At 41.6% G+C, this 26,838-nt stretch overlaps 1 protein-coding gene across 1 annotated transcript in view; it reads left to right on the top strand.

The window, feature by feature from the left end:
* Nucleotides 1–3,566: 3,566 nt before the first annotated feature.
* The window catches only part of NSUN3 (NOP2/Sun RNA methyltransferase 3), a 31,037-nt gene continuing 7,765 nt past the window's right edge, over nt 3,567–26,838 (top strand). Inside the window, exons 1-5 of the mRNA XM_030581646.1 lie at nt 3,567–3,654; nt 10,833–10,936; nt 13,825–14,168; nt 16,400–16,554; nt 17,191–17,312. Coding sequence (XP_030437506.1) covers nt 3,577–3,654; nt 10,833–10,936; nt 13,825–14,168; nt 16,400–16,554; nt 17,191–17,312 — 803 coding nt within the window. The 5' untranslated portion in view covers nt 3,567–3,576. The remainder of the gene's footprint in view (nt 3,655–10,832; nt 10,937–13,824; nt 14,169–16,399; nt 16,555–17,190; nt 17,313–26,838) is intronic.

The raw sequence follows: 26,838 nt of genomic DNA, 5'->3' as shown, positions 1-26,838 counted from the left end.
ATTCAGGAAAGAATTCTCTATAGTAACTCAGATCCCAACCCATCTAACATCCCATCACAGACCACTGGACATACTTACCTGCTGATAATCAAAGATCAATTACTAAATTAATTGCCAAAATTAGGCTATCCCATCATACTATCCCCTCCATAAACTTATCAAGCTTAGTCTTAAAGCCAGATATGTGTTTTGCCCCCACTACTCCCCTTGAAAGGCTGTTCCAGAACTTCACTTCTCTTACGGTTAGAAACCTTTGTCTTATTTCAAGTCTAAACTTCCTAGTGTCCAGTTTATATCCATTTGTTCTTGTGTCCACATTGGTACTAAGCTTAAATAATTCCTCTCCGTCCCTGATATTAATCCCTCTGATATATTTATAAAGAACAATCATATCCCCCCTCAGCCTTCTTTTGGTTAGGCTAAACAAGCCAAGCTCTTTGAGTCTCTTTTCATAAGACAGGTTTTCCATTCCTCGGATCATCCTAGTAGCTCATCTCTGAACCTGTTCCAGTTTGAATTCATCCTTCTTAAACATGGAAGACCAGAACTGCACAGTATTCCAGATGAGGTCTCACCAGTGCTTTATATAACGGTACTAACACCTCCTTATCTTTGCTGGAAATACCTCGCCTGATGCATCCTAAAACCGCATTAGCTTTTTTAACGGCCATAGCACATTGGTGGCTCACAGTCATCCTGTGATCAACCAATACTCCAAGGTCCTTCTCCTCCTCTGTTACTTCCAAATGATGTCCCCAATTTATAACTAAAATTATTGTTATTAATCCCTAAATGCATGGCCTTGCACTTTTCACTATTAATTTTCATCCTATTTCTATTACTCCAGTTTACAAGGTCATCCAGATCTTCCTGTATGATATCCCGGTCCTTCTCCGTGTTAGCAATATCCCCCAGCTTTGTGTCATCCGCAAACTTTATTAGCACATTCCCGCTTTTTGTGCCAAGGTCAGTAATAAAAAGGTTAAATAAGATTGGTCCCAAAACTGATCCCTGAGAACTCCACTAGTAACCTCCTTCCAGCCTGACAGTTCACCTTTCACCTCCTGAGGTCCTTTCCAAGCCTGATATTCTATGAACAAGACGTCATAGTTCTTTCAAAAGTTTACAATGGAACGTTGACCTAATACAGCTTTGAAACTTTACTGTGCAGAAGAAAAATGCTGCTTTAGCTTTTTTGTTAGTAGTTTACATTTAATACAGTACTGTAGTGTTTTTGCTTTTTCATTTATTTTTGTCTGCTGCCCAATTGTATACTTCTGGTTCCAAATGAGGTGTGTGGTCAGTTCATAACTCTGAGGTTCTGTTGTACACCACATCATGAAACACGAGAAATAGAAGCTGAACAGCTGCAGTGTGAGGCCAGAAATCTCAAATGGCTAGGAGCTTTCCTAGCTCTGATTGTCCATGAGATAAGGCCTCAACCTCACATTTTTCTGTTTACACCCTTGCCTTCGCTGCTTGCACCATTACAATTTAGAATAGTAGTGGCCACTTATTTTTGGAAGAGACAGCTCTGTAAAGCTATAGGGCTGAGGTTGCCACCATGAACCCCCAGTCACTAGGATTGCTGATGAAGGGCCCTGTGTTCCCAAGAGGATCTGCTGCTAATAAGGGAATCAACCAAAGCAGACACAAACGAAGCTATTCAGAGAGACACCACAGACCGAGAGCCAGGTTCCAGCCAGGTTATAGGAGGAGCACCCTGTGGGAGGCATATTGTGGGAAGACGTGTTACCAAGTTACCTATTTTGTCACTAGATTTAGTGACTTTTTGGTTTCCCTAGTGAGAAAATTAGTGTCAAAGTGATCACTGACAAATCTAGTAACTTTTACTGCCCATTACAGTGACACTCAGAGAAAGAAGTCACCAATATGTATAGTTACAAAATCATTCACAAGCAGCTCAATAGTGTTAATAAAATACATTCCATGCTCTTCTTACTACATTCTGTTGCACATCCAGCCATTGTCATTACATCTCGAGCGAGCATGTCCTCAGAAGGAAGCACGTTCTAGGGCTTCTTGGGCTGAGATCACTATAATCTACAGATGAGGAAAAGAAGTTTGTGGAGGCTAATTAAATATTTTGCTAAAGCCAGGTGCACTTTGGAGAGAGCAGCACATGAGCTGGGGCTTGTTTTCACCTAGTGTAAAAGCAGCAAAGAGTCCTGTGGCACCTGTGACAGATGAATTGGAGCATGAGCTTTTGTGGGTGAATACCCACTTCATCGGATGCATGTAGTAGAAAAACCAGATCCAGACTAACACGGCTACCTCTCTGATATTTACCCAATGTGTTCTTTTTCACTGCGCCATAGTAGATGGCACAACCTGTGATGCAGAGAAAGATGGCTAATGAAGCAGTCTGGGTGGGGGAAGCAGGTTAGCCAGAAAGGAGAGCCACATGGAGGGAAGATGGGTTGGGATGAGACAGGGCCATGTGCCTCAGTGGGGGGCGGGGGGCACCATGCCCCCAGGAATTAAGCCCTTACTGCAGGATCAAAGGTGGAGCTAGCTTGATTTCAGTTCCCCTTTCCTCGGCTTGGCCTGGGTTACCTGCCCAGCTGTTTTCAGAAATGAAACCCTGGAAGCAGGGCGGGGGGTGGGGTCCAGCTAGCAAATTCTTGTTTTTAAATCTACTTTCTTGGCTCCCTACAGAGCTGAGCTCAGGTCAGGCGACTGTCCTTTTACTCCTGGCTTGGGCCCTTCCTTTCACTAACCTGTCTACTCAAATCCAGGCTGGCAAGAAAGGGAGGCTCAGCTGAAATGAACCAACTGCGGCCTCAGTCAATCTGGGCAGTAGTGTACAGAGTGCCCTTCCCAATGAGCAGAGGGCTGCAGTTTTCTTCACGCAACAGAATATAGTAAGAAGAGCATAATAGATACTAACACTGTTGACCTTCTTGTGAATGATTTTGTGACTATACTTGGATGTGTGTATGTTGAATTCTCTGGAAGCTTTGTTCGGTGACATTTTTGACTTTCTTTGAGTGCTTAAACAGCTACATCTTGTGACCTTTCAGGGTTTACCTGGTGCCTTCATGCTATGTGGAGTTGGCAGCCGGGACTGAGAGGTCAATTGATTGTAGTGGTGGAGAGGGAAGATGTTTGCATGCTGGGTGGGGAATTCCTCTTCCTGTGAGTTTGGAGGGTGAGGGGAAATTGCCCTGTGAAAGTGAGTGTGGCAGACAGATTTTGACAGCAGGAATGAGAATTCAGTTGTGCTGCTTCCTGCAAGCAAGGACAGTAGCTTGGCCAGGGATGATGACACACCACCGGGCAGCTGCGTGTGCAAGGGCGCCAGGAGGGGAGGTGCTCAGTGAGATGCTCTGTCAGTCAGCTTCGGCACTTGGTGCCCCAGCCGGATCAGTGCATCACCGCTGCCTTTCTCCTGGGCAGAGGCCACGCGGCCCGTGCTCCGCAGCGCCCTTGACCGAGCTCAGCTGAGCCCCGCCCCGGCCCGCCTCTCCCCCTACGTGGGGGCGGCTCTGGTTGGCTCTGAGCCCCTCCCCCGAGCTGCTGCGCACACGCCGGCGGCCCCGGCGCCCCTTCGCCATGTGGCTGCTGCGCGCTGCAGCCCGGCTCGCTGCCTCCTGTGGGCTGCGTGGGGGCCCTTCCCTGGCGCAGGAGCAGGTGAGAGGCGGGGGGCCGGGCCGGGCCGGGCCGGGCCTTGTGCAGCCAGCAGAGACAGGAACAGCCGGCCTCCTCCGGAGCAGCTGCTGCGCGGGGCGGTAGCGAAAGCTATTGGCTGGCAGTAGACAAACAGCCCAGGAGATTGGGGAGGGACCCAGGCCCCCTGGCCATTGGGAAAGAGCCTTTCTTCCTGACCCACTGCTGCTGCCCCATTGCAACCCTAGGCTGGCAGGGGACACCGTCTCCTCTCTGCAAAGAAGCGCAAAAGAGCCAAGAGTCAGGAGTGAATTGGGGGGGAGGGGGGTAGAAATCACTCAACCCAGGGAGATGTTCGTGGGGTTCAAGAGAGGAGAGCAGCAGGAGGGCACAACACCACTTCTCCCCCTGACTTTATCCACCTTTCCCCTCTTCTCCATGATTGCTGTAGTGAGAGCTCCTTCCCAGGGTTGCCATCTCCACTGCCAGACTTGCAGAATATTTGGTGGTTTGTTTTATTTTTAAAGTGCCAGATCCTGGGGTTGACACAACTTTGATGTTCATTTCAGTTTTTTTTTCACGGCCTTCATGGTTAGGGCCCAGCCAAATTCACGGCTATGAAAAATGCATTAGGGACTGTGAAATCCAGTCTTTTTTGTTGTTTGAAATGGTTGTGGGTTTGGTAGGCCACTTTGATGATTTTTTAGAGGTTGACTCATGATTTTTGAATGCTGTATGTTGGCAGTGCTACACCGGGTAAAGGTAGCTGTCTTAAACATCACATGATTTTGCTCACAGTTTTCCTGTGAGCGGTGGTTCCCAACCGTAGGGACTAATCTGGGGTTAGTGGGGGTGATATCACTCAGTTTGAGAACTGCTGCTATAGTTACAGACTCAGACTTAAGGTCAGAAGGGATCACCATGATCATCTAGTCTGACCTGCACACTGCAGGCCTCAGAACGTCATCTGTCCATTCATGTAATAGACCCCTAACCTCTGGCTGAGTTATTGAAGTCCTCAAATCATGGCTTAAAGACTACAGTTACACAGAATCCAGAGTTACTGTCATACAGAATACACCATTTACCAATGTAATTCCCTGGGTGGTATTCTTCTTGCAGAAAAAGAATGTCCACACAGAAAGTCATAATGGTATAATTATTATAGGTATGCTGGAAAATTTCCCTGTGTAGAGAAGCCCTGAGAAAGGAGGTGGAGAAAAAGCTACTTGAAACTAGTGGTTCATTATTTTTTAAGACAGTTTTATGGCTTTGGAGGGCCCTGACTTTTGACTCCTGAAGGAATTCTGCGCCAAAAAAATAAAAATGATGCGTACAATATTTTAAAGTTCTGCAAAGTTCTGCAAATTTTATTTGTCAATAAATAAATATGGAGGCTCCAGCATGGCAGTGGGGAGCACTGATCACTGGCTGCACTGAGGTGAGAGAGCGCCCTGAAGGCCCCACATCCCCCTGCACAGGAATTCGGCAGTGGGGCTGCACCCAACCCTAACATAATGCAAGGGCTGAGCCTTCCCCAGAAACACCCCTCGGCTCTGCCGCTCTGTGCCAGGTGCAACAGGTGCAGGTGGGCAGGCTCAGCCCAGCAGGATACAAGTGTGGAGGGGCTTAGTGGGGGAGGATCCAGGTGTGGGGTGAGAGGTTTCTGTGTGGGGCAGTCTGGATGTGGGCAGCTCAGTAGGACATCTGGATGCACAGGGGCTTGTTGGGGGGGGTTCTCGGTGTAGAGGCAATGGGACTCTGCAGGGGATCCAAGTGAAGGTGGTTGGGGCTCAGCAGAGGGGTCTGGGTGTGGGGAGATGGGGCTCAGCGGGTGGGGGGTAGGTGGTCTGAGTGCTAGAGGAGTGGGGTGTGATTGGGTGGGGGTTCAACTGCAGCTGGTGAGGGCTCAGCATGGGGTGTGTGGGGAGATGGGGCTCAGCGGCTGGGTCTGGGTGCTGGGGAAGTGGGGTTTGATTGGGTGGGGGTCCAGGTGTAGCTGGTTGGGGCTCAGTGGGGAGGGGATTGGAAGAGGGGAGCCCATTGTGGGAGGGGGTCCTGTATAGGGAGGTAGGGTTTGTCAGGGTCAGGGTTCAATGGGCCTTCTTAACAGGGGAGCCCCAGGTGCTGCCAAGGGGACGCAGCATGCTGGGCTCCTGCTTCCCCCTGAGATGCCCCTATCACCTTCCCATCCCCTTCCCCTCACTCCCACATTTCCCTCCCTGCCCTATTCCACTCCCTCTTCCTTCCCCACTGCCTCTTCCCCCCAGCCCCTAAATTAGCTGTTACCACTCAAGAGAGAGATCTTAGTCATTGTGGATAGTTCTCTGAAAACATCCACTCAATGTGCAGCGACAGTCAAAAAAGCGAACAGAACATTGGCAATCATTAAGAAAGGGATAGATAATATCATATTGCCTCTATATAAATCCATGGTATGCCCACGTCTTGAATACAGTGTGCAGATGTGGTCTCCCCATCTCAAAAAAGATATATTGAAATTGGAAAAGGTTCAGAAAAGAGCAGCAAAAATGAGAGGTATGGCTTCCATATGAGGAGCGATTAATAAGACTCGGACTTTTCAGCTTGGAAAAGAGATGATGGGTGATACAATAGAGATCTATAAAATCATGATGGTGTGGAGAAAGTAAATAAGGAAGTGTTATTTACTCCTCGTAACACAAAAACTAGGGTCACCAAATGAAATTAATAGGCAGCAGGTTTAAATCAAACAAAAGAAAGTATTTTTTCACACAATACACAGTCAACCTGTGGAACTCTTTGCCAGAGGGTGTTGTGAAGGCCAAGATTATAACAGTGTTCGAAAAAGAAATAGATACATTCAGGGAGGATAGGTCCATCAATGGCTATTAGCCAGAATGGGCAGGATGGTGTCCCTAGCCTCTGTTTGCCAGAAGCTGGGAATGGGCAACAGGGGTGGATCACTTGATGATTACCTGTTCTGTTCATTGCCTCTGGGGCACCTGGCATTGGCCACTGTCGAAAGCCAGGATACTGGGCTAGATGGACCTTTGGTCTGACCCAGTATGGGGCAGGCCCGCAGAATTTCCTCAGGAGTAGATTTTTGAATGCTTGGGGTTGGCAGTACTGAGAAGTGCAAGAAGATTAAAAAAACAGCAGAAGCAGTGAAAGTAAACTACTCATTTGTGGACTTTTTAAATGTAAGATATTATTAGTTAGCCTTCTAGGTTCTATTTTTATGTGTAATTTTTGTTTATTTTTACTTTGATAATGCCTATAAGTATTCGACAATACAAACAGAAGTCATCTGGCTTTATTCTCTCTCTCAATCCACCCCCACTCCCCTTCCATTTTTAATAGTTGGCCAGAAAATAGAAAAGGTGGTCTTGACAGGTTTTGGTCATCTAAACTTCTGTGTGCTGTCAAAAATATTCCAATCAGCTCTGATGTTGTGGGTCCCATATCTGCATAGAGCACCCTGTGGACAGACCCACATTGACTTCAGAGGCACTGTGTAGGCCCTGTGGTCCACCCACATGCAGGACTGGGGCCTTAAGCTCTAACACCACAGAACTAGCAGGTTAAGAAATACAGTAGGTGTATCCCAGCTCCTGTGGGTATCAGGGCACTTCTCTCTACCTGCAATTTGGCCCTAAATTATAGCATCTAAAATCTAATCCAGCCCACTGGGTACAAAGATTTGCAAACGGTAGCCAGTTATTATAAACCAATTTTGAGGATTTCAATAACTCAGTCCTGGGTTAGGGTTGTTATAAAAGTGGATGGGTAGGGTTCTGTGGCCTGCCTTGTGCAGGAGGTCAGACTAGATGATCATATTGGTCCCTTCTGACCTATGAGTCTATGAGTAAATGATTGTGTTTTTATTCTCCTTGTTCAGTACTTCAGGGCTCCTATGCTTGGTTTTCATTGGGTACTTATAAGTACATTTCTACCCTGAAAAGTGACATAATAAAAATGGTTTCAGAGTAGCAGCTGTGTTAGTCTGTAGCCGCAAAAAGAACAAGAGTACTTGTGGCACCTTAGAGACTAACAAATTTATTTGAGCATAACCATATGCAGTATGCCACCCTGATTTTAAATAAGACTTAGTATGCAAGTAATTTTTTCTCCCGACATGCCAGTCCCACATAGGTACTTTATGTTCTGAGGAAGAAAAATCTGTAACAGTTTTCCCATAAAAATATAATTGCATCATTCCTGGAAACAAGTAAAACCCTTTCTAGTGTCGATAAATAGCCTGACACTCAAACTATGCTCTTTTGTATTATCACCAGTGATAGAGATTCTGCTGGCCTAATTATGTTCTCAGCTATATTTGTTAACTTCAGATTATATTTTCAGTGATGCATGTGCAGCCCCAATACCTTTCTCTGTAAAATAATAATAATCTGAAAAATTTGGTTAGGGTAGTTCCATGGTTCTGTCACTTTTCCCACTTAAAGATGATCTACAAAGTGTGTGCGGGGAGGGGAGGCCGGAAAAAGAATATGTTGGTGCTGATTTTTATTTTTGTATCTTTATGAGATATGAAGAAGACCTGGAAAAAATGAATTTTTTTCTTCAGTTTATTTTCTTGGCTTTTTTTGTGCCTTAGAAGTATCAAGTTTTGCTTTCTCGCTTTTTGCTGGAGGTCTCCTTGCTGAGCTGCAGAACTGGAAAGAGAAGTTTTCATATCTGTTAATTGAAGGCGCAGGAGTATTGACACTTTCGCCAAGAGATTTTTCCTCCTAATTATGTGTTAGATGTTTTTGTTAACACACATGCTTAATGAAGGTCCACAAACAAAAGCAACATTATAAACAAGCTGTCTAAAAATCCCTTCTCCTTTCAATTGCTCAAGCATCATTGCCATCATAGGTTTAATTTACTAATCCAACTAGTTCTCCAGTCATCTGTAGTCTTCCAAGTGAAATGGAACACAAGACCTATTTTAAAAAAACAAAGAATTCCACCAATCCTTCCTCTTTTAAAAGCACTTTTCCTTCCAACCTTTTAGTCCACCTCTTTATATAGCCTAAAGAATACTTCAGGGGGGAATTCTGCACCAGAATTCATGTCCCTGGCACATTTCTTTGCTTCCCCACATAAAAATGCTGGGGAAGCAAAGGGAAGCTGTAAGAGTGCTCATGCACCCCGCCCCCCCCAGCAGTGTGGGCATCTAGTTTCATGCCCCTGGACCAGCCCGTGTAGAGGTAAATCACTGCAGAGAAGGGCTCATCTACTTGTCCCAGCTGGGCTTGGGGTATGGTAGGATGGGACTTCCTCTTCCCCTGCAAGGAGTGGCCGAGGAAACCTCCCCCAGCTGCAGGAAGCTCCGTATACCCCCTCCCCCGCTTCCTGCCCCCATCGCTCCTAAACTGCAGGGGGAGGAGTCACTGTATGGGGATCTGCTCTCCCATCTGCCCAACCCCCATGCATCTGGACCCCTGCATACCCAGACCCCCACAACAAACCTCAACCCCTCACACCCAGAATCCCCCCACCAAGTCCCCCAGCCACATACTCCATCTAGCCAAACCCCATGCTCCCGGACCTGCTCTGCCCCCGGCCTGTCCCCACCCCACCCCCGCTGAGCCCAAACCCCTGCATCCAGAGCCCTGTCAAGCCCTTTCTCCCTGCATCCAGACCCCCAGCACTTCACCCAGACCATTCCCCGCTGAGCCCCCAGAACCTGAACCCCCATCCCGACAAGTCCCACTCTCCTGCACCTGGCCCACCCCAACAAGCATCCCACACCTGAACCCCCACCCCATTGAGCCCCACCCAGCTGCACCCGAACCTCCTCACTAAGCCCCGAGCACCTGGACCAGGTACTGAGCCCCTTCCCAACAGACCTCCCCTGCTGAGCCCCAGCCACCTTTTCTTCGACCCCCCTCGCAGAGTCCCATTGCCCCATGCATCCAGAACCCCACAATGAGTCCCTGTGCATTAGGGTTGCCAATTTTGGTTGGCTGTATTCTAGGAGGTTTCATCACAGGACATAATTTTTAATTAAAGATTAATCTTTTAATTCCTGCAGACTGCAGGACAGTCCTGGAGGGTTGGCAACTCTACTGTGCATCCTGATCTTGCCACCTCCCCCACCCCCCAATGAGCTACCCACATCTAGATTGCCCCACACAGAACCATCTCACCCCACACTTGGACCCCCCCCACACACTAAGCTCCTCCACACTTGGTTCCTGCTAGGCTGAGCCTGCCTGCCCCATACTTGGATCGGGGGCCAGGGCTGGGCATGCGTGTGAGATTCTGTCCCTCTCGCTTGCTACCTTGGTGCACCTGGTGCAGAGGGACAGGGCCCCAGGTGCTTCTGGGGCAGGCCCAGCTCTTGCACTATGTCAGGGTTCGGTGCAGTCTCACCTCCGATTCCGTGTCTTGGAGGGCGAGGGCTGCAGGGTGGTCACCCACCTTCATGCAGCCAGTGGCCTGTGCTCTTCACTGCCATGCTGGAGCCTCCACATTTATTTATTCATGAATAAAATATGCAGATTTTTTATTGTTTTGGCACAGAATTACCCAAAAAAGCAAAGAAGAGCACAAACCCAGTGTTTTCCTTTGCAGATCTTCTTTAAATAACTTAATCTGGTATAGAAGCCCAAATATCTGTCTCAGTGGATTGTTTCTGCAGAATTAGTCCCTAAATATTGCTAGGAATTTCCTTTGTGTATGTAAGTAAAACAAACAAAACATATAGTTGAATTAATTCTATCGTTCTTATTCACTCCCAGAAGAAAGCAGTTGCTATAACTCTTCAAAGCGGGATAGGATTCCATATGACTTGCAGAAGGATACACTTTAACTTCTATCTTTTAGTTAGATACATTGAGAGGGATTCCTTTGCAGACTCGCTAATTTTCTAGGGCTATAATCTCCTTAATGATGGTTTGTTTATTTTGCTCCTGGTATGTTGGTGGCCCAGGATCCTTTTAATGTATTTAGTAGTCACAGGGAGGGAGCATCATGAGCATACAGTTTGGATGATTTGCTCACAGGTCAGGAGAGATAGTATTCACACATCTTATTTTACAGAGGTCTCCAAATTTCCTGTTGCCAGCCCCGAAAACATGTATACTATGCCCATCAGTGGGGTACCCGAGCACCTTAATGTCATTAATCCAAACACATGTCTTTAAAATCTGATGTACTGCAATCTTTGGCTAATAGTTTTTCATGGCGACTTTTGCCCCCCTCTCTCTCAGGTGAAATCAGAAGGGAAGCGTCAAAAACAGATCTGCCAAGTTGTTCTGGATCACTTTGAGAAGCAATACACGCAGGAGCTGGGAGAGGCATGGAGCACAGTCAGGTTATTTTTTCTCTTTTCATTACCCCATAAAATAACTGCAAAGAACTGTATAGAATTCATACAAACTGGACATTGTGCTTTTGATTATTTTATGGATAAACTAAGATAACAGGAATGATAGATGAGCACTGTCTTCAATAATTCCAGTTAAGCATCTGGGAAATGAGGGAATGTGCAGGAAAGATCACATTGCCTGATGTAGAAACACAGTTTAGGTGACATGCCTCTTTTATTAACATATGGAATCTTATCTTTTCATTCTTGATGGGACATTATCCCACTTGGACAGACCCCTCAAGGAATTGAAAATATAAAGGCTGGATGTCTTCTCCATAACCGTAACTCACTCAGTTTCCACTTAGTTGTGGAAAGAAAAAGAGACAACGTTATGAGCTGAAAGATAAGTATTAGTCATAGCCTTGAATTGCTTCATCAGTGAGTGTCATGATGATCTTCAAGTCAGACTTACAAACTGGAAAAACAGTTAAAATGAGGGAATATTTCATAACAAAATAGCTTTTATTATTTTTATTTTTAGGGGTTTTAACATGTCTGAATAATGTCAAAAAAGCAAAACAATTGTGAATACAGCCAGTTTTAAGAAAAATAAGACAAACAAATCCTTAGTCTCTGTAACATTCCACGATAAGTAAAGAGAAACATATTTTTTCCGTTTCTCCTCCTCCCTCCTGATTTCCTTTCTTCTTTCTGTTCTTTCTTCCTCACAATACTTAGGGCCAAATTATGGTCTGGCTGAAGTCAATGGGATTTTTGTTTTGACTCCAGTAGCACTGGGATTTGGCCTATGGAAAGCCTTTAGGGTTAAAGGAGGGGAGGTGCATCAGTGAGTTTCATATTTTATATTTCCTGTAGCCGTTTATTGAAAAATGAGGAAACAATAATTATATCAGAGACAGTAACCAAAAAAAGATCAAATGAACTTCAGAAGTATTCACAGTATAAAGGAGAAATCACTCCATTTACAGAACAAACAGTAGCTTGATTTACCATTAATTATACAACTCTACCCCGATATAACACTGTCCTCGGGAGCCAAAAAATCTTACCGTGTTATAGGTGAATTTGCTTTGATCCGTGGAGCGCGTCCCCCCAGAGCACTGCTTTACCATGTTATATCCGAATTCGTGTTATATTGAGGTAGAGGTGTATTTATTTCCCTGGGTACTTTTCTAAGCTCTGCTTGATTACAATAACATTCTCTCACTATTCAGCTTCTTCTCCTGCTACATCCTTGGGTGAGATCATTATCCCTATCTTACAAACGGGGAAACGGAGTCACATAGAAATTACGTGACATCTCCAAGATATTTCAACAGAGCTTTCACAGTTTACACAACTGAAGATCTGCCCCTTAGAGTTGGAGAACATTATTTTCTAAATTGGCAGGATGGTAATAGTTCCCATTAGATAGTTTTCTAGTAGCGTGTGGGCAGGACCAAACCATGATGGGATAGAGCTGCAAAATATTTTAGAGTAAGTCGGACCCTGTTATCAAACATTTCATTTTCAAACACTTCAAACTCTCTGTCCTCATTGGCTAGTCAAATTGTTAAAACACAGATCCTTCTGAATTGTTTTCTAACTGTTTCAAAGAATATTGGGGAACCTAATAAATAAACAGATTTGAATCTGATTTGTTTGGTAACTTTCCCTAGTATTAAAAGACCATCTGTAATGTTTATTTTTTGTTTTGTTTGCTTGTTTATTTTCAGAAAGCTTCTTCAAAGAAGATTGTAGTGGATGTTGGATTAAGTGTGTTTATTTTGGTGCCCATTTGATCTGCTCTTGGAGTCACTTTTTAGTTTTATGGATTCAGTTAGTCAGTATCAGTCAGATGAGCCCATGGTGTGACTTACATCTCCCAAAATGTAAATGCTAACAAAGCCCTGTTGGGTTTATTTTTTCAAAGACTGCAAAAAGGGATTCCAAATCAGCAAATACTGTTATCCTTTTCAAAGAAAACCAAACACATTAAACTCCTCTTCCTCCCCCAGTCCCCGATTTCAGACATGAAAATTTACAGAGACCATTTACCATGTGATAAGTTTTATATGCAGTAAAATACCTTTTATTTCTGAGGCCAAGTCCAGACTAGGTATTAAAATCGATTTTAGATACGCAACTTCAGCTACGGGAATAACGTAGCTGAAGTCGAATTTCTAAAATCGAGGTACTCACCCATCTGGACGGCGCAGCATCGATGTCCAGGGCTCTCCGTGTCGATTCCGGAACTCCGTTCGGGTTGATGGAGTTCCGGAATCGATGTAAGCGCACTCGGGGATCGATACATCGCGTCCAGACTAGACGCGATATATCGATCCCCGAGCAATCGATTTTAACCTGCCGATGCCGCGGGTTAGTCTGGACGTGGGTGAGAATCACAGTATTATATAATGATTATTGAAGAATACATGAAGGGTTGATTTAAAAGAGCAAGGTGAAAGATTAATTGGGAGCAGCGTTTTTTTGTTTTGTTTGTTTCTCTCTTTTTTACAAATGAGTTCACAGCTTCTGTATGTTTGTATGCTCCTGAGTTCCTGTATATAAAAATAGTGGAGGTGAACCAAGTGTTCCCTCTTACCCTTTCTCTTGACACGAGAACAAAGGGATATTTCATGAAATTGAAAAGTAACACATTTAAAACTATAGAAGAAAATACTCTATTACATAATTCATAATTAACCTGTGGAAACAGACTCAAACCACTAGAATACACTTAAAATATCATAACTGGGCGAGCACAAAACCTAGCGGTGGTGTTTGCTTTAATTCCCTGAGATGACTGGCTTGCTACATTATGGAGACTTAACTGTAACTACCACTTATTAAATATAACTCTTATTTGTTTTTCCTTTTTAAACCTCCAGGGAGGTGCTCACATCACCATTGTGCTGGCAATATGCTGTTCTGCTTAATAAATTCAGCTATTCCTCTGAACTGGAGAACAACTTGCATTTGAAGGGGTATCGTATTCTCTTTCAGGAAACCTTACCCTATCTCCCAGGATCATTAAAATGTTACATTAGTAGAACTCCTGGGAGATTCCCTGCACAAAAACACCAGATCGGTAAACTCAAGAAGTATTATCTGCTGAATGCTGCTTCCCTTCTGTCAGTGCTGGCACTGGAAATAAAGGATGGGGAAAGGGTTTTGGATATGTGTGCTGCTCCAGGCGGTAAATCAATAGCAATGCTGCAGTGTGCTTGGCCAGGTAATGTATTTTATTGTTATGCAATTAAAATACAGAAATCAGGTTCTAGATGCAGTTATCAAAGTTATTTGAAGGCATGTTTGTGTCTGTCATGATATTAAAATTCAGTTTAAAGGGGACACTGTACTGAGTAGAGTCAGTTTGTCTTAGTATTAGTGAGGACAAAAATCTGGACTTGTTAATATGTAAATTGGCTTCATATTAAAGCAGATTAAAAAAACATAAACTGAGTGGTACTGCTTTTTCTTCCTCTCTAGAATGCACTCCATGTATCGTGTACTGCTGCCAAGCATGTTACTGTAACTGTAAATTAATCACAGAGCTCTTAGCACAGGAAAACAAGCTTTTTCCAAGTGTCAAATATTTTTACCCCTTTGTGATAATACGATATGTTAATTGCACAGAGTTGGCTAGACAAGAACATAAAGCAACCTCAGGATGTGTAGATGGTGCATAAAAGGGATGGGCCCAGGTTCATTAAGCAGAGTGAGAATCTTTAGAGAAGGGAGTACCTGTGCCAGGGGGTTGTTCTACACCTTAGCTGTGAGGGGATCAAATTGTTGGCAAAGGAAATGAATAAGCTTTAGGAGGATGATTTCAATCAAAAGAGAGTGACTGTTATGGTATACATAGGTCATATACACAGCCCGCTATGGTTCTTGTGGTGTCAGGAGGTCCTAAAGGCAAGGAAAATGAATGGGAGTGTCATAAACAGATAGTTAAGGGTTAATGTCTCTTTTACCTGTTAAGGGTTAAGAAGCTCAGTAAACCTGGCTGACACCTGACCAGAGGACCAATAGGGGGATAAGATACTTTCAAATCTTGGTAGAGGGAAGTCTTTCTTTGTGCTTTTTTGTGGTGTTGTTCGCTCTTGGGACTAAGAGGGACCAAACGTTCATCCAGGCTCTTCAAATCTTTCTGAATCAGTCTGTCATGTTTCAAACTTGTAAGTAATCAGCCAGGCAAGGCATGTTAGTCTTATGTTTGTTTTCTCAACTTGTAAATGTTTCTTTTTGCTGGAAGGATTTTTACCTCTGTTTGCTGTAACTTTGAACCTAAGGCTAGAGGGGGTTTCCTCTGGGCTCTTTGAATCAGAGTACCCTGTAAAGTATTTTCCATCCTGATTTTACAGAGACGATTTTTACCTTTTCTTTCTTTAATTAAAAGCTTCTTTTTTTTTTTAAGAACCTGATTGATTTTTCCTTGTTTTAAGATCCAAGGGGATTGGATCTGGACTCACCAGGGATTGGTAGGGGAAAAGGAGGGGGGATGGTTAATTCCTCCTTGGTTTAAGATCCAAGGGGTTTGGATCTGTGTTCACCAGGGAATTGGTGAAGCCTCCCAAGGCAACCCAGGGAGGGGAAAGTTTGAGGGGGACAGGGAGTGCGCCAGACACTGAATTTCTGGCTGGTAGCAGTGTTACCAGATCTAAGCTAGTAATTCATCTTAGAAGTGTTCATGCAGGTCCCCACATTTGTCCTCTAAAGTTCAAAGTGGGGGGGAAAGTCTTGACAGGGAGTATTGAGTATCTAAGGGCAAGAGCAGGAGGAAAATGAGATGCTGTTGCTTGGACCATTTATGGATCATCTTTTAGGAGCATTGTGACATTTTATTAAGGTTTATAAAAATCCATTAGAATTGTAAAATGTGCAGTAACATAAGCACATACATTATAATCTCTGACAATCCCAGGGAAATACTGAAACGTCTGTAATTGTAACTTCTTTACATAGCAAGGTTTAATCTAAATGGGTAATTGTCATGGGCATAGTGCTAAAAATAAAAAGAGCAAGTGTGTTTATGTCAATACTAGTAGGTTACAGCCTCTGGTAGGCGAGGAATTGAAAAGCTTTGGGAACATAAGATGAAGACCAAGCTTGTGATGAATTAAAAAATGACATGTACATTATCCTTATAGCAGTAGAAAGATCTCAGAAAAATACTCATACCACTGCTCCTTGAATATGGGTTACTGTTTTAAGTTTGTTTTACTGTGAAAGTTTTTCACTCTGTAGGTACTTATTACTAAATATTTATGGATCATCTTTTAGGAGCATTGTGACATTTTACTAGGGTTTATAAAAATCCATTAGAATTGTAAAATGTGCAGTAACATAAGCACATACATTATAATCTCTGACAATCCCAGGGAAATACTGAAATGTCTGTAATTGTAACTTCTAATATTTATAGAAATGTAAGAGCACTGATTCTAAGTAATTTGTATTTAGGTCATCTTCACTGTAATGAGTATGATAGTCTGAGATCAAAGTGGTTGAAACAGACACTAGAATCCTTCATCCCAGAGCCCCTGATGAATTTAATTACTCTCTCTGAACTGGATGGGAGACAGATTGGAGACCTCCATCCTGAATTGTATGACAAGGTAGCACCATTATGTGTTGGCAAGCTGATGGAATTAAAGTGATACTTTTATTGTTCTCCTCCTTCCTTTCCTACTGTAACCTGACCTGGTCTGTAGCTATTTGACCATATCCTGTGAAATGCTCATGAAGTGAAGATGAAACTTTTTATTTTAATGTTAAAACTTATTCTCCATTTGATAGTCCTTCTGATTTGTCTGGGAGGAGTCTACTGAGCTGACCACATGTTTTCTGCATACTTTAATCTTGAACTGAGACTTTGTGCATACGTTACATGATGTTGCTTATTGACTCATCCCACTGAATTATGAATAATACACAGCAGTTAGTACTCTAACATTTAAATAGGTGAATAAGCAAGAGGGATCAAGGGTGGGAGTTATTCAAATGGATGAGAATTATTATAATATTGATGGTATTCATGGTGCAGTAATATAGGGGTGGGGGGTTTCTGAGAAATGCACAAAACAGTAAACATTTTAAATTGTTTTTTTTCATGCATCTAAAAAGCAAAAAATGATGCTTTAAATTTCTACAGAAATTATTTTCCAATACTTTCCAATCAGGTGCATTGCACAGATAGTTAACTTCTTTACAGTTAAAACTTTTGTTCATTCTTTTACTCATTGGCTGTACAGGTACTGCTGGATGCTCCGTGTTCAAATGACAGAAGTTGGTTATTCTCTTCTGATATTCGGCAGGCTACACTTAGACTCATCCAAAGGAAGGAGTTATCTGCCCTACAGGTACAGCTACTAAGGTGAGAAGTGGAAAGAAAAGCTGTTGAAGCCTTCTCATGATTAAATTAAATAATATTGTGGCAAGATTTGGTAACAACCAAATCCAAGTTTCATATACAGTACTCCTTCCACTCGGTAAGTGCAGAATGTAGCATTGTTAAATTTAAAGGTACGTAAGAGTTAATGTAGAGCTATTTAAATGAGAACTGCAATATAAACACCAAGGTTCAATTCTCAATTGACATACAGCCATGCCACTCCTGTTGACTTCATTAAGAGTGCATCTTCATGTAATAATTGGCCTCAATTGCAGAATGATTCAAAACATCCTGCTATGATACAGAAACAAACACAGGGAGCACCTTAAAAGTTCATTGTGGCTTTAGAGGTATTTTTGATTCTGGCCGTATTCCACATTTTAAGCGGAGGTTTGAGTTTGGTTTATAATTGTTTTTAAAAAACATTTTCTAAAGCCTGTGTACCCTGCAAGAATCCCTTTCAGTGAAGTGGTCCGTACCCATGTCCAATAGTGGAAGTTCTGATCAGGCATTTTTCTCTGTTACTTTTCAGCAGAATTATCACTTGAAGTTCACTTTTAGGCTAATTTGATGACAAAAATGGCAGTCAGTGATGGTTACCACTAGAGTTGTCACAATAGATCTAAGATTGTTCTGCCTCTCTGTGTTATTTGGACTGTTTCCAGGAGGAGCGTAAGGGCCCAGTGTTGTCCACACTTACGCACACTAACTCTGTAGCTTTACCCATGTGAGCAAGTGTGTTTGCAGGATTGAACCATAAGTTTGTAGCTGTCTGTGTTGCTGCTGCAGAATTGTTACAGCTTTGCAGTGTTTGAGGCATATGCCTATAAATCAGAGGTTAAGCAGCAATACAAATGGTAGTGTTTATCACAATTTAATCCAAATCAGGCTTGTTATATATTTTACTTGAAAAGGAATTTCATTCCTGTACAAGGTTCTAGGTCAGCAGTATTTAAAACTGAAGCCCGTTCTTTTTCCAGAGCATGCGAAACAGCAATGCAAGCTTCCCCACAATACCTGTGATACATGGGGGGTGGGAGGGGCGGTGGTAGCTCCCTTTGATGGACACCCACCCAGCCAGTTAGTTGTAAAATCCCTCCTGGTCTGTTCTCTGCTTGCTTTACCCACAGTTAAAGAAAAGGAGTGGGCACCTGACCAAAAGAGCCAATGGGAAGGTAGAACTTTTTAAAATTGGGAAAGAAACTTTCCCTTTGTCTGTGGATCTCTGGGCTTCAGGGACATGGAGCAGTAATGCTGTAAGAAGCTTTAAGCCAAGTATGCTTATAGATTTTCAGTTCATACCTGGAACCTACTTATCTGGAGCCTCGGATATGTAAAAAAATTAGGGAATGTCTAAAAAGACGCAATTAGGGTTATTTCTTATTGACTTGTGGATTTCTCTGTACTAACCCCAGATGCTTTTGTTTGCTTATAACCTTTAAGATGAACCTCCAAGAAAACTAGTTTGAGTGCTTGATTTTCGGAATTGCTCTTTTAAAATCTATCAATAGCCTAAGTTCCAGATGTATTTTCTTTCTTTTTGTTTTTAATAAAATTTACCTTTTTTAAGAACAGGATTGGATTTTTGGTGTCCTAAGAGGTTTGTGCATATGTTGTTTGATTAGCTGGTAGCAACACCTAATTTCCTTTGTTTTCTTTCTCAGCTCTTCCCGGTGGGGTGGGGTGTGTGTCTGAAAGGGCTTGAGGGTACCCCACAGGGAGGAATTCCCAAGTGCTCCTTCCTGGGTCCAAGGGTGTTGGGTTTTTTTGCATTTAGGTGGTGGCAGCGTTTACCAACTCAAGGTCTGAGAAAAGCTGTAATCTTGGGAGTTAATACAAGCCCAGAGTGGCAAGTATTAATTTTTAGAATCCTTGCTGGCCCCCACTTTCTGCACTCCAGGTGACAGAGTGGGGATTCAGCCTTGACAATACCTTTCAGATTCGGTTTGACTATATTTTGTTGAAAAAGAAATAGTGTTGAAAGTTTATTATTTAGTTTTTGCCTCCAACCACATGAAAATTAGTATTTTTTTTCTATTAAAGCCTTTTGGTTTACTATTAATACAACTGTTGTCCTTGTATATGTGTTATAGAAAATAATTTTTAAAAGTTGGAACAAACAATTAAATAATGCAATACGGTATAATAAATGAACATGTTTTTGGAGATGGGTTAAAGAAGAATTATTTTTCTTTCCAAAAAATAGTTTCTGCAGCTGTATGTTGTTTTATAACTATTGAGCAAACACTAAACTTTTAAATGCGCACAATGATTCGCTTCAGAAGTATCCAGCTGTCAAGGCAAATTGAGAGAGGAATAAAGTAATGTTTTTTTTTAAAGAGTGTTTTTTATGGAAGGCTCCATAGGAACAGTGTAAAATACTTTTGCATGACTTCCAGAGAAAAAAGGCCTCCCAGAAACCTATGATTGATAACAGAAATATGAGTGTCTTATTGCAGTAATGCATCATGTCACCCATTTCCTTTGAAGAAATCAGTCACATTTGAAACACTGACCTCCTTCAGTTTTCTCTTTTCAATATTTGACATGTAAAATCTAATTTGTGAACTTCTAGCAAAAGGAAGCATACATCATTCACTAAAATTTTCCAGATTTGTATAAATCATTCTGGATTATAATCCTGATGTAGGAAACTCTTGACAGCAGGAACCTGGTTTTTAAAAAGGCAAGCCAAAAAAGTGCCTGTCACCCCAAATAATATTTAATACAATTATCCTTAAATCTAGAAGAGAAAAACATCACATCTGCTGAGTGTGCGGTGAACTAGCCTCAAACAGTAGAAGCAACAAAAATTTGGATTTGTGAGGACAATATATTTTTGATCTGAATGTAATATAGCTTTCCTTCCAATGGGCTCAATAAGACTGTAAATTCAACAACGTATGCGCTGTAATTTTTCACTTGTCTGGATTTTGGAATTTAGGGAGTAAATCGTTTTTATTAGGCTCCTGTTGTCAGGAGTATGTCAAGGATTAAGATTCAGCGATGTATTTAAGCATGTGCATAGTCCCAATGAGTTCAGTAAATGGTTTAATAATGCTTTGGATTTCTGTAGTATCTTTTATCTCAGGATGCTTTACAAACACGAATTCTCACAACACCTCATCAAGAAAAAGGATGAAACAGTGTCAGGGAGAAGCTAAGTGACTTGTGCAAGGTGGGTCAGCAATTCAGTGGCAGCAATAATAATAGAATACAATTCTACTCACTGTCAGTTACTGCTCTGATGGCCTGTACGTGGTAAGATTGAGGAACATAAGAATAGCCATTCTGGGTCAGACCAAAGGTCCATCCAGCCCAGTATCTTGTCTGCCGACAGTGGCCAATGCCAGGTGCCCCAGAGGAAGTGATCTCTCTCCTGCCATCCATCTCCATCCTCTGACAAACAGAGGCTAGGGACACCATTCCTTACCCATCCTGGCAAATAGCCATTAATGGATTTAACCTCCATGAATTTATCTAGTTCTTTTTTAAACCATGTTATAGTCCTAGCCTTCACAACCTCCTCAGGCAAGGAGTTCCACAGGTTGACTGTGCGCTTTGTGAAGAAGAACTTCCTTTTATTTGTTTTAACTGAGTTCAAATCATGGCTCTAACAGAGATTTTACCATTGATCTTGAGCAACTTGTTTAAAGTGTCTACCTCAGCTTCCCTAACTGTAAAACAGGGATAAATACCTATCTACTTCAGAGATTTTATTAGGATTAATTAGTTCTTTGTAAAGGCTGAACGTTTACTTTGTTTAGCTGTAATTCTTAGATATAGAAGGAAAGAGAATAACAACAAAATGGATGAAATGCAAATGAAATAAATTAATATTGTCAGTCAAATTTGGCCCAAAATTTGTGATTTAAAAAAAAATCAACTTTCAAGTTAAGGTATAGAAATGCAGAACCAAACAATTGTAATTCCTCCTTGTAGTAACAATTGTGATGACTGTACAATTATGATTACTGTATAATAGTGTTTGCAGGCCCAGATTAGATTGAACTGGTTTTTTAAAGGCAAATTTGATATTTTTCCCTCTTTTTTGCTTTATGATGTCATTGCACAGCAGAGCTAAGGTGGTTTGGACCAAAATTGATTGGTAATACTTTAAAAAATGTAGCCAGTGCTCAGGATTTCAGTGCATTTTAACTAGATCGGACGCGTGAAGAGTCTGCATTATTCTGATGGTTTGATACAGAAAAACGTTTTGACACAGAATGCTAAATTTCTTAAAGGCCTTATTTTAATTTTAAGTCACTCATTGATTTATTTGTAAACTTTTGGAATATTCATCTTTTACTCAGAGTAAGAGGTGAAATTTTGGAGAGTACACACTGTATTCTTTGTATGTAATGAAGGGCTTGAATTGTTGTACGCAATTCAACCTTAACTATGGAGCTGTGACAGGTACTCCATAATATGTATTTTTATTATTACTGTTGTGCAACTGAAGTGCTCTACTGCAGTATTGTGTATGTGCTTGTGTGTATATATAACTTCAATTTTGCTATGAATATTGGTAATAATACGGTAATTGAAATGGTTTCGGTTAGCATCTCTTTTTGTAAGCCAGGAGGCTTATAAAAAAATAATAAAAATGAGTAAGTGAATTCAGAAAAATAGGGAATTAATAGCATTAGTTAAACCCAGGTGCAAATAGGTAGCTGCTGCACAAGCTTCCTCAGAAAGCTTCTGGTCCATGTTACTCTTGCTGCTTCAGTCCTAGGCTTCTCCTGAGCAGAAATTGCTGATCATGCAGCCGCACTACATGATGGCTTAGAGATCTACACAAATGGGTGGACTAGGATGAGCTCACCATTTGCCCTTGTGTCATAAGATAGGCTTTTCAGCGCAGTTCTCCAGGTGACTAGCTAATACGGTAACCTAATATGCCACCTAACCTGCACTGTCCCCTTGAGTCCAGCCTTTTGAAAATATTCCAGAGAGTGAACAGACTACTGCTTGTCAAAACACAGCTATTATATGTTTATCTACTTTCGCCAGCCGTTGAAAAATAGTGATGTGGTCTCACTAAAGAATTGATTCATTTTTAATGAAAAATGGCATTTAATATGTAGTAAATGTTGTACATTACCAGATATATTTCCCCCTCAAAATTTCTAGGTTATTTGCACATTTCCATTGAGGTGGTGAATATGCTTAACCTGATTGGAAATAAACTGCAGTGCTTCTTTCCATTCATTTTCATTTTTTTATCATGATTTCCTTTCAGACAAAGGAGAGATGGATTTTCTGTCTCTATGTGAATAGGTAAAATACCTTATTTTTTACTAGAGCAGCATCCAGTAATGCAGAAAAGACTGTTTTAATTTCTTACCTTTTTTTCTGGGAGTTATAGTTCACTCATTTTATTGCTTTGGGCAGTACAAGGTACACAGATCACTATACAAGGTCCTAACCCAGGTGAATTTTCTCTTGATGCTTTCTTTAAACTTAAGAGAAAAACAAGACTCTTTTTTTCACTTTCACATTTTTTTTTGAAAGCCTCTTGTTTAAAAAAAGAAGTCTTGCTATTTATTGCTGCCTTCTGGTGTTTTCAAAGACAGATTGAACTCTTCTTCCATATGTTGCTAAAGAGGGTCTGATTTCTCTGATTACATGTTCAGTAGTACAGTAGAACCTCAGCATTATGAATGCCTTGGGAATGGAGGCTGTTTGTAACTGAAATATTCTTTCCAAAGTTTACAACTGAAGATTGACTTAATACAGGTTTGAAACTGCCATGCAGAAGAAAAATGCTGCTTTTAACAATCTTAATTTAAATGAAACAAGCACAGAAATCGTTTCCTTGTCTTGTCAAATGTTTTTTTAAACTTTTCCTTTATTTTTTTAGTAGTTTATGTTTTACACAGTACTGTACTGTATTTGCTTTTTTTTAATCTCTGCTGCTGCCTGATTGTGTATTCTTGGTTCCAAATGGGGTGTGTGGTTGATTGGTCAGTTTGTAACTCTGGTGTTCATTAACTCTGCGGGCCTACTGTATCCACTTCACACAAACCTTTCCTCGCAGTTATTTGTCCCTCTTTAGTCAGATGATGGCTGTGGTCCTCATACACTAAGACACTTAAGCATGTCCTTCATTTTAAGCAAATGAGTAGTCCCCTTGAAGTCACCTTTCATTCAGTTAACCAGATAAGGTCTTATCGCCAGTGGGGATTTGCTCTTATTTTAGCCATCAGCAGCAACCTGTCATCAGTGTGTTTGCACCAGCAGAAACCCCAGTGTAGCCAGGGTAAAACTCCTATAAGTAACAATTAACAGTAGTGAATTTACTCCAGAAAATAAATGTATTTCACAAAGTCTGTATCTCAGTGGTCTGAGTAGCTCAAGAGAGCAGCAGTTGGATACAGGGCTCTTCACCTTTAGCTCTTCCATTCAAGTCCAGCTGAAGTCAGTAGTGACCGTACACCGCTACCTCGATATAACGCCACCCGATATAACACGAGTTTGAATATAACGCGGTAAAGCAGTACTCCAAGGGGGCGGGGCTGCGCACTCTGGTGCATCAAAGCAAGTTCGATATAACGGTTTCACCTAGAACGTGGTAAGATTTTTTGGCTCCCAAGGACAGTGTTATATCGAGGTAGAGGTATATTACTATATAAAGACCTCAGTGATGTGCGTAAATAGGAATTGGTTAATTCCCTAACGAACAAGTGTGTGTTTATGTCACAAAAATATCGTACTTGGCATTAATTTGACACTGTTGTTAGTCTCAGCAGAGAGGCCAAGAACTGGGGAGTGAACAAAATTTATGGGGTATGTCTACATAATTAAAAGCTCGGGGACCCTCCGACCTCGCAGGGTTCTAGAGGCCAGGTTTCAGCTCAAGCCTGAATATCTATACCACAGTTAAAGAGCCCATGAGCCCGAGTCAGCCAGCAGGTGCCAGCTGCAGGTTTTTAATTGCCATGTTGACATACCTGTGGTTGTCAGCGGTGGTGTTTCAGTGCACGGATAGGGCACATGGGCAGGATTGTACTGTGGAGTTTTCAGTCTTCTGGGGTGTCAGTTTGCTGCTTTTCACCAGTCCTACGTTTAGTAGAAAAAGAGAAAAGAATGGAAGGTTAGCATCTTTGTTTTTCAGTATGAAAAGACTGAAAAATCTAGTTTATCTTTATAAACCGTAACTTTCACTGTAAGTGAAAACTGACTGCATAGCTAAGTGGTTACATATGAAATTTTCTTATAGAAAACCGTAACATCCATCATTATAGAGTGGGGTTTTCAAAGGCCCTTATGTGACTTAGAAGCATAAATAACAAGTAGATTTGGTCAAGAGTCGGCATTTCTCATCTGTGGGAAATTCGAAAGGGGAAAACTCATTTCATTTTGGAACAAAGGGTAAAAAAATTAAAAATATCTGATGGAAGGGAAAATTCCCCCAAATTTCATTTTGAAATAATTAAAACTGTTTCAAAAATTTCTAAACAAAATTGACCCTCGGCGCCCAAGCTCAGATTTCTGACTCAGCTGCTGTTCTCAGGGCTTCTGTGCTCCAGTAGAGGTGCCATGGAGCAGGGAGCCTGGAAGACCTGTGGTCCCTGAGTCCAGGGAAGTCCATATGGCAGGACTACCTGGAGCTGGGGACCCTGGCAAGAAATCAGACAAGTTTGTGGCAGAGCCCTGCGCGTGTTTCATTAGAATTTCATTGAAATTGATGTTTCTGTGAAATATTTTGTTTTTGACAAATTGTCATTTTCTGAGGAAAATCTGTTTTGTCAGAAAATTCCTAACCAGCTCTAACTCCCTTTGGGGCTTTTTAATATCCCACCTGTAGTACTGCCTGGGATAATTAGGGCTGCAGGATGAAGTCCTTAGGAGATTTTGAGAGTCTTTTGTTCTCCCTTCCCTCGTAGAGGAAGTGCTGCTTGGACTGTAGACAAACATGGTGTTTTTTAATTAGTGAACTAAGTTGTTGGCATAAAAAAGAACATTCATTCAGCTCAGGCATTTGCAAGTTTGCAAGAGAAGAAGCCATTTCCATTACGATTACATGACTAGAGTATTTAAGTTTTGTGACTGCGGCATATGTGGAATGCCTCCTGCTGGTGGAGTGTGTCTTGCTAAAAATAGCATTGCCACTTGTAATAATGGCAGCATGGAAACTCAGAGTGGGAACTTGCAAACCAGGTGCAACATTTAATATGGAAATAAAATATATCTGAATGTTACACAGCTGATTGTTACAATTCTGATGGCTAAGCCATCATGGGAACAAGAAGGAAACTGGTAATAGCTTCTGTATTTCTGGTGTTGTAAATGACATACAGTAGGTCTCTGTTAGCAAGAGGATCATCCCCAGGTCTTGCCTCACAGTAAGAGGGGCCTGTTGTCTTTCAAAGTGTTCAGGCTGCAGGGGAAAGCAAAACAGGTGAGATTTTCCTTTAAAAAAATTGCTTGATATAACTCCTTTTTTAAAATCTTAATTATTGTTTGGACTGACATTGTCTCTGTATGACAAGAAAGCTCACTATGATAGGGAGAGAGGAAAGCATAATGCTTGGAACACAGAGAGAATATTTGTACTGATGTCACACCATCCCCATGCCATGCTGTCATCACAATATATTGTGAATTAGGTATTGTAGACACAGGGAATTCCCCTCACCTTGACAGCTTGATTTTGGACATGACTCTGGGATGACTGGGCTCAGTCTGATTTTTAAAGAAGGGGAGGGGGAATTCCATGATCTAATTCATCTCAAATGAGAAGAGGTGTGGATGAAAGTAAATGTGACTTCAGATTCTTTGCTGCATGAATGCTTTAGAAAGTTTGCTTTTTTTTCCGGATCAAATCCAGAAAAATCCATTTTCTGCTTAGTAACCAAAAGATGGCACTGTTGAAATGTTACATTTGTTTTGTAACTTGCCCTGAAACCCATATAATCTTTCTTTTAACACTGAAAATGGTTAAATTAGTGATATAATTAATGCTGACCCTTCCAAAAAGATGTAGAACATATAATCATGCACATAAAGAGCCGTCTGGGGACGTGGGATTGGTAATACGAAATACTATACCGGTATTGTTTTGATATCCACTTATATGTCTGTTTTATAAAAGGCTGGGTTTGTAATGCCACTTTTTAAAAAAGGGATAAAATGGCAACCTATCATGTTGTTTAATTTACTTTTACTGTGCAATACCCACTTTTTGGCATTAGTTAACTCCAAAGTTTTTGTGACATTTAAGTGTTTCAAAGTCATTGAATGCATGTCTGTACAACAGATCTTTTTATTTTTTGAGATACTGAAGTAATCTTATTGCTCTGTTTTTCTTTTTCATTTCTAATTTAATTTTTAAGTGTCAGTTTCCTCTCCTGTTACATTTAATGTGACTCTTGAGACTTCAAACAAAGAAAACATTAAGTATGTGTTAGAATACGTTGTAGTTTTTCAAAATCACATCCAACAACCCTGCCTGGCAGGGGGTCAGATTAGATGACCTTAATAGGACTTTTCCACCTCTGACTGC

Source organism: Gopherus evgoodei, chromosome 1 (assembly GCF_007399415.2).
Source record: "Gopherus evgoodei ecotype Sinaloan lineage chromosome 1, rGopEvg1_v1.p, whole genome shotgun sequence".
Classification (NCBI taxonomy): domain Eukaryota; kingdom Metazoa; phylum Chordata; order Testudines; family Testudinidae; genus Gopherus; species Gopherus evgoodei.
This window is presented reverse-complemented; position numbering and strand designations above follow the sequence as displayed.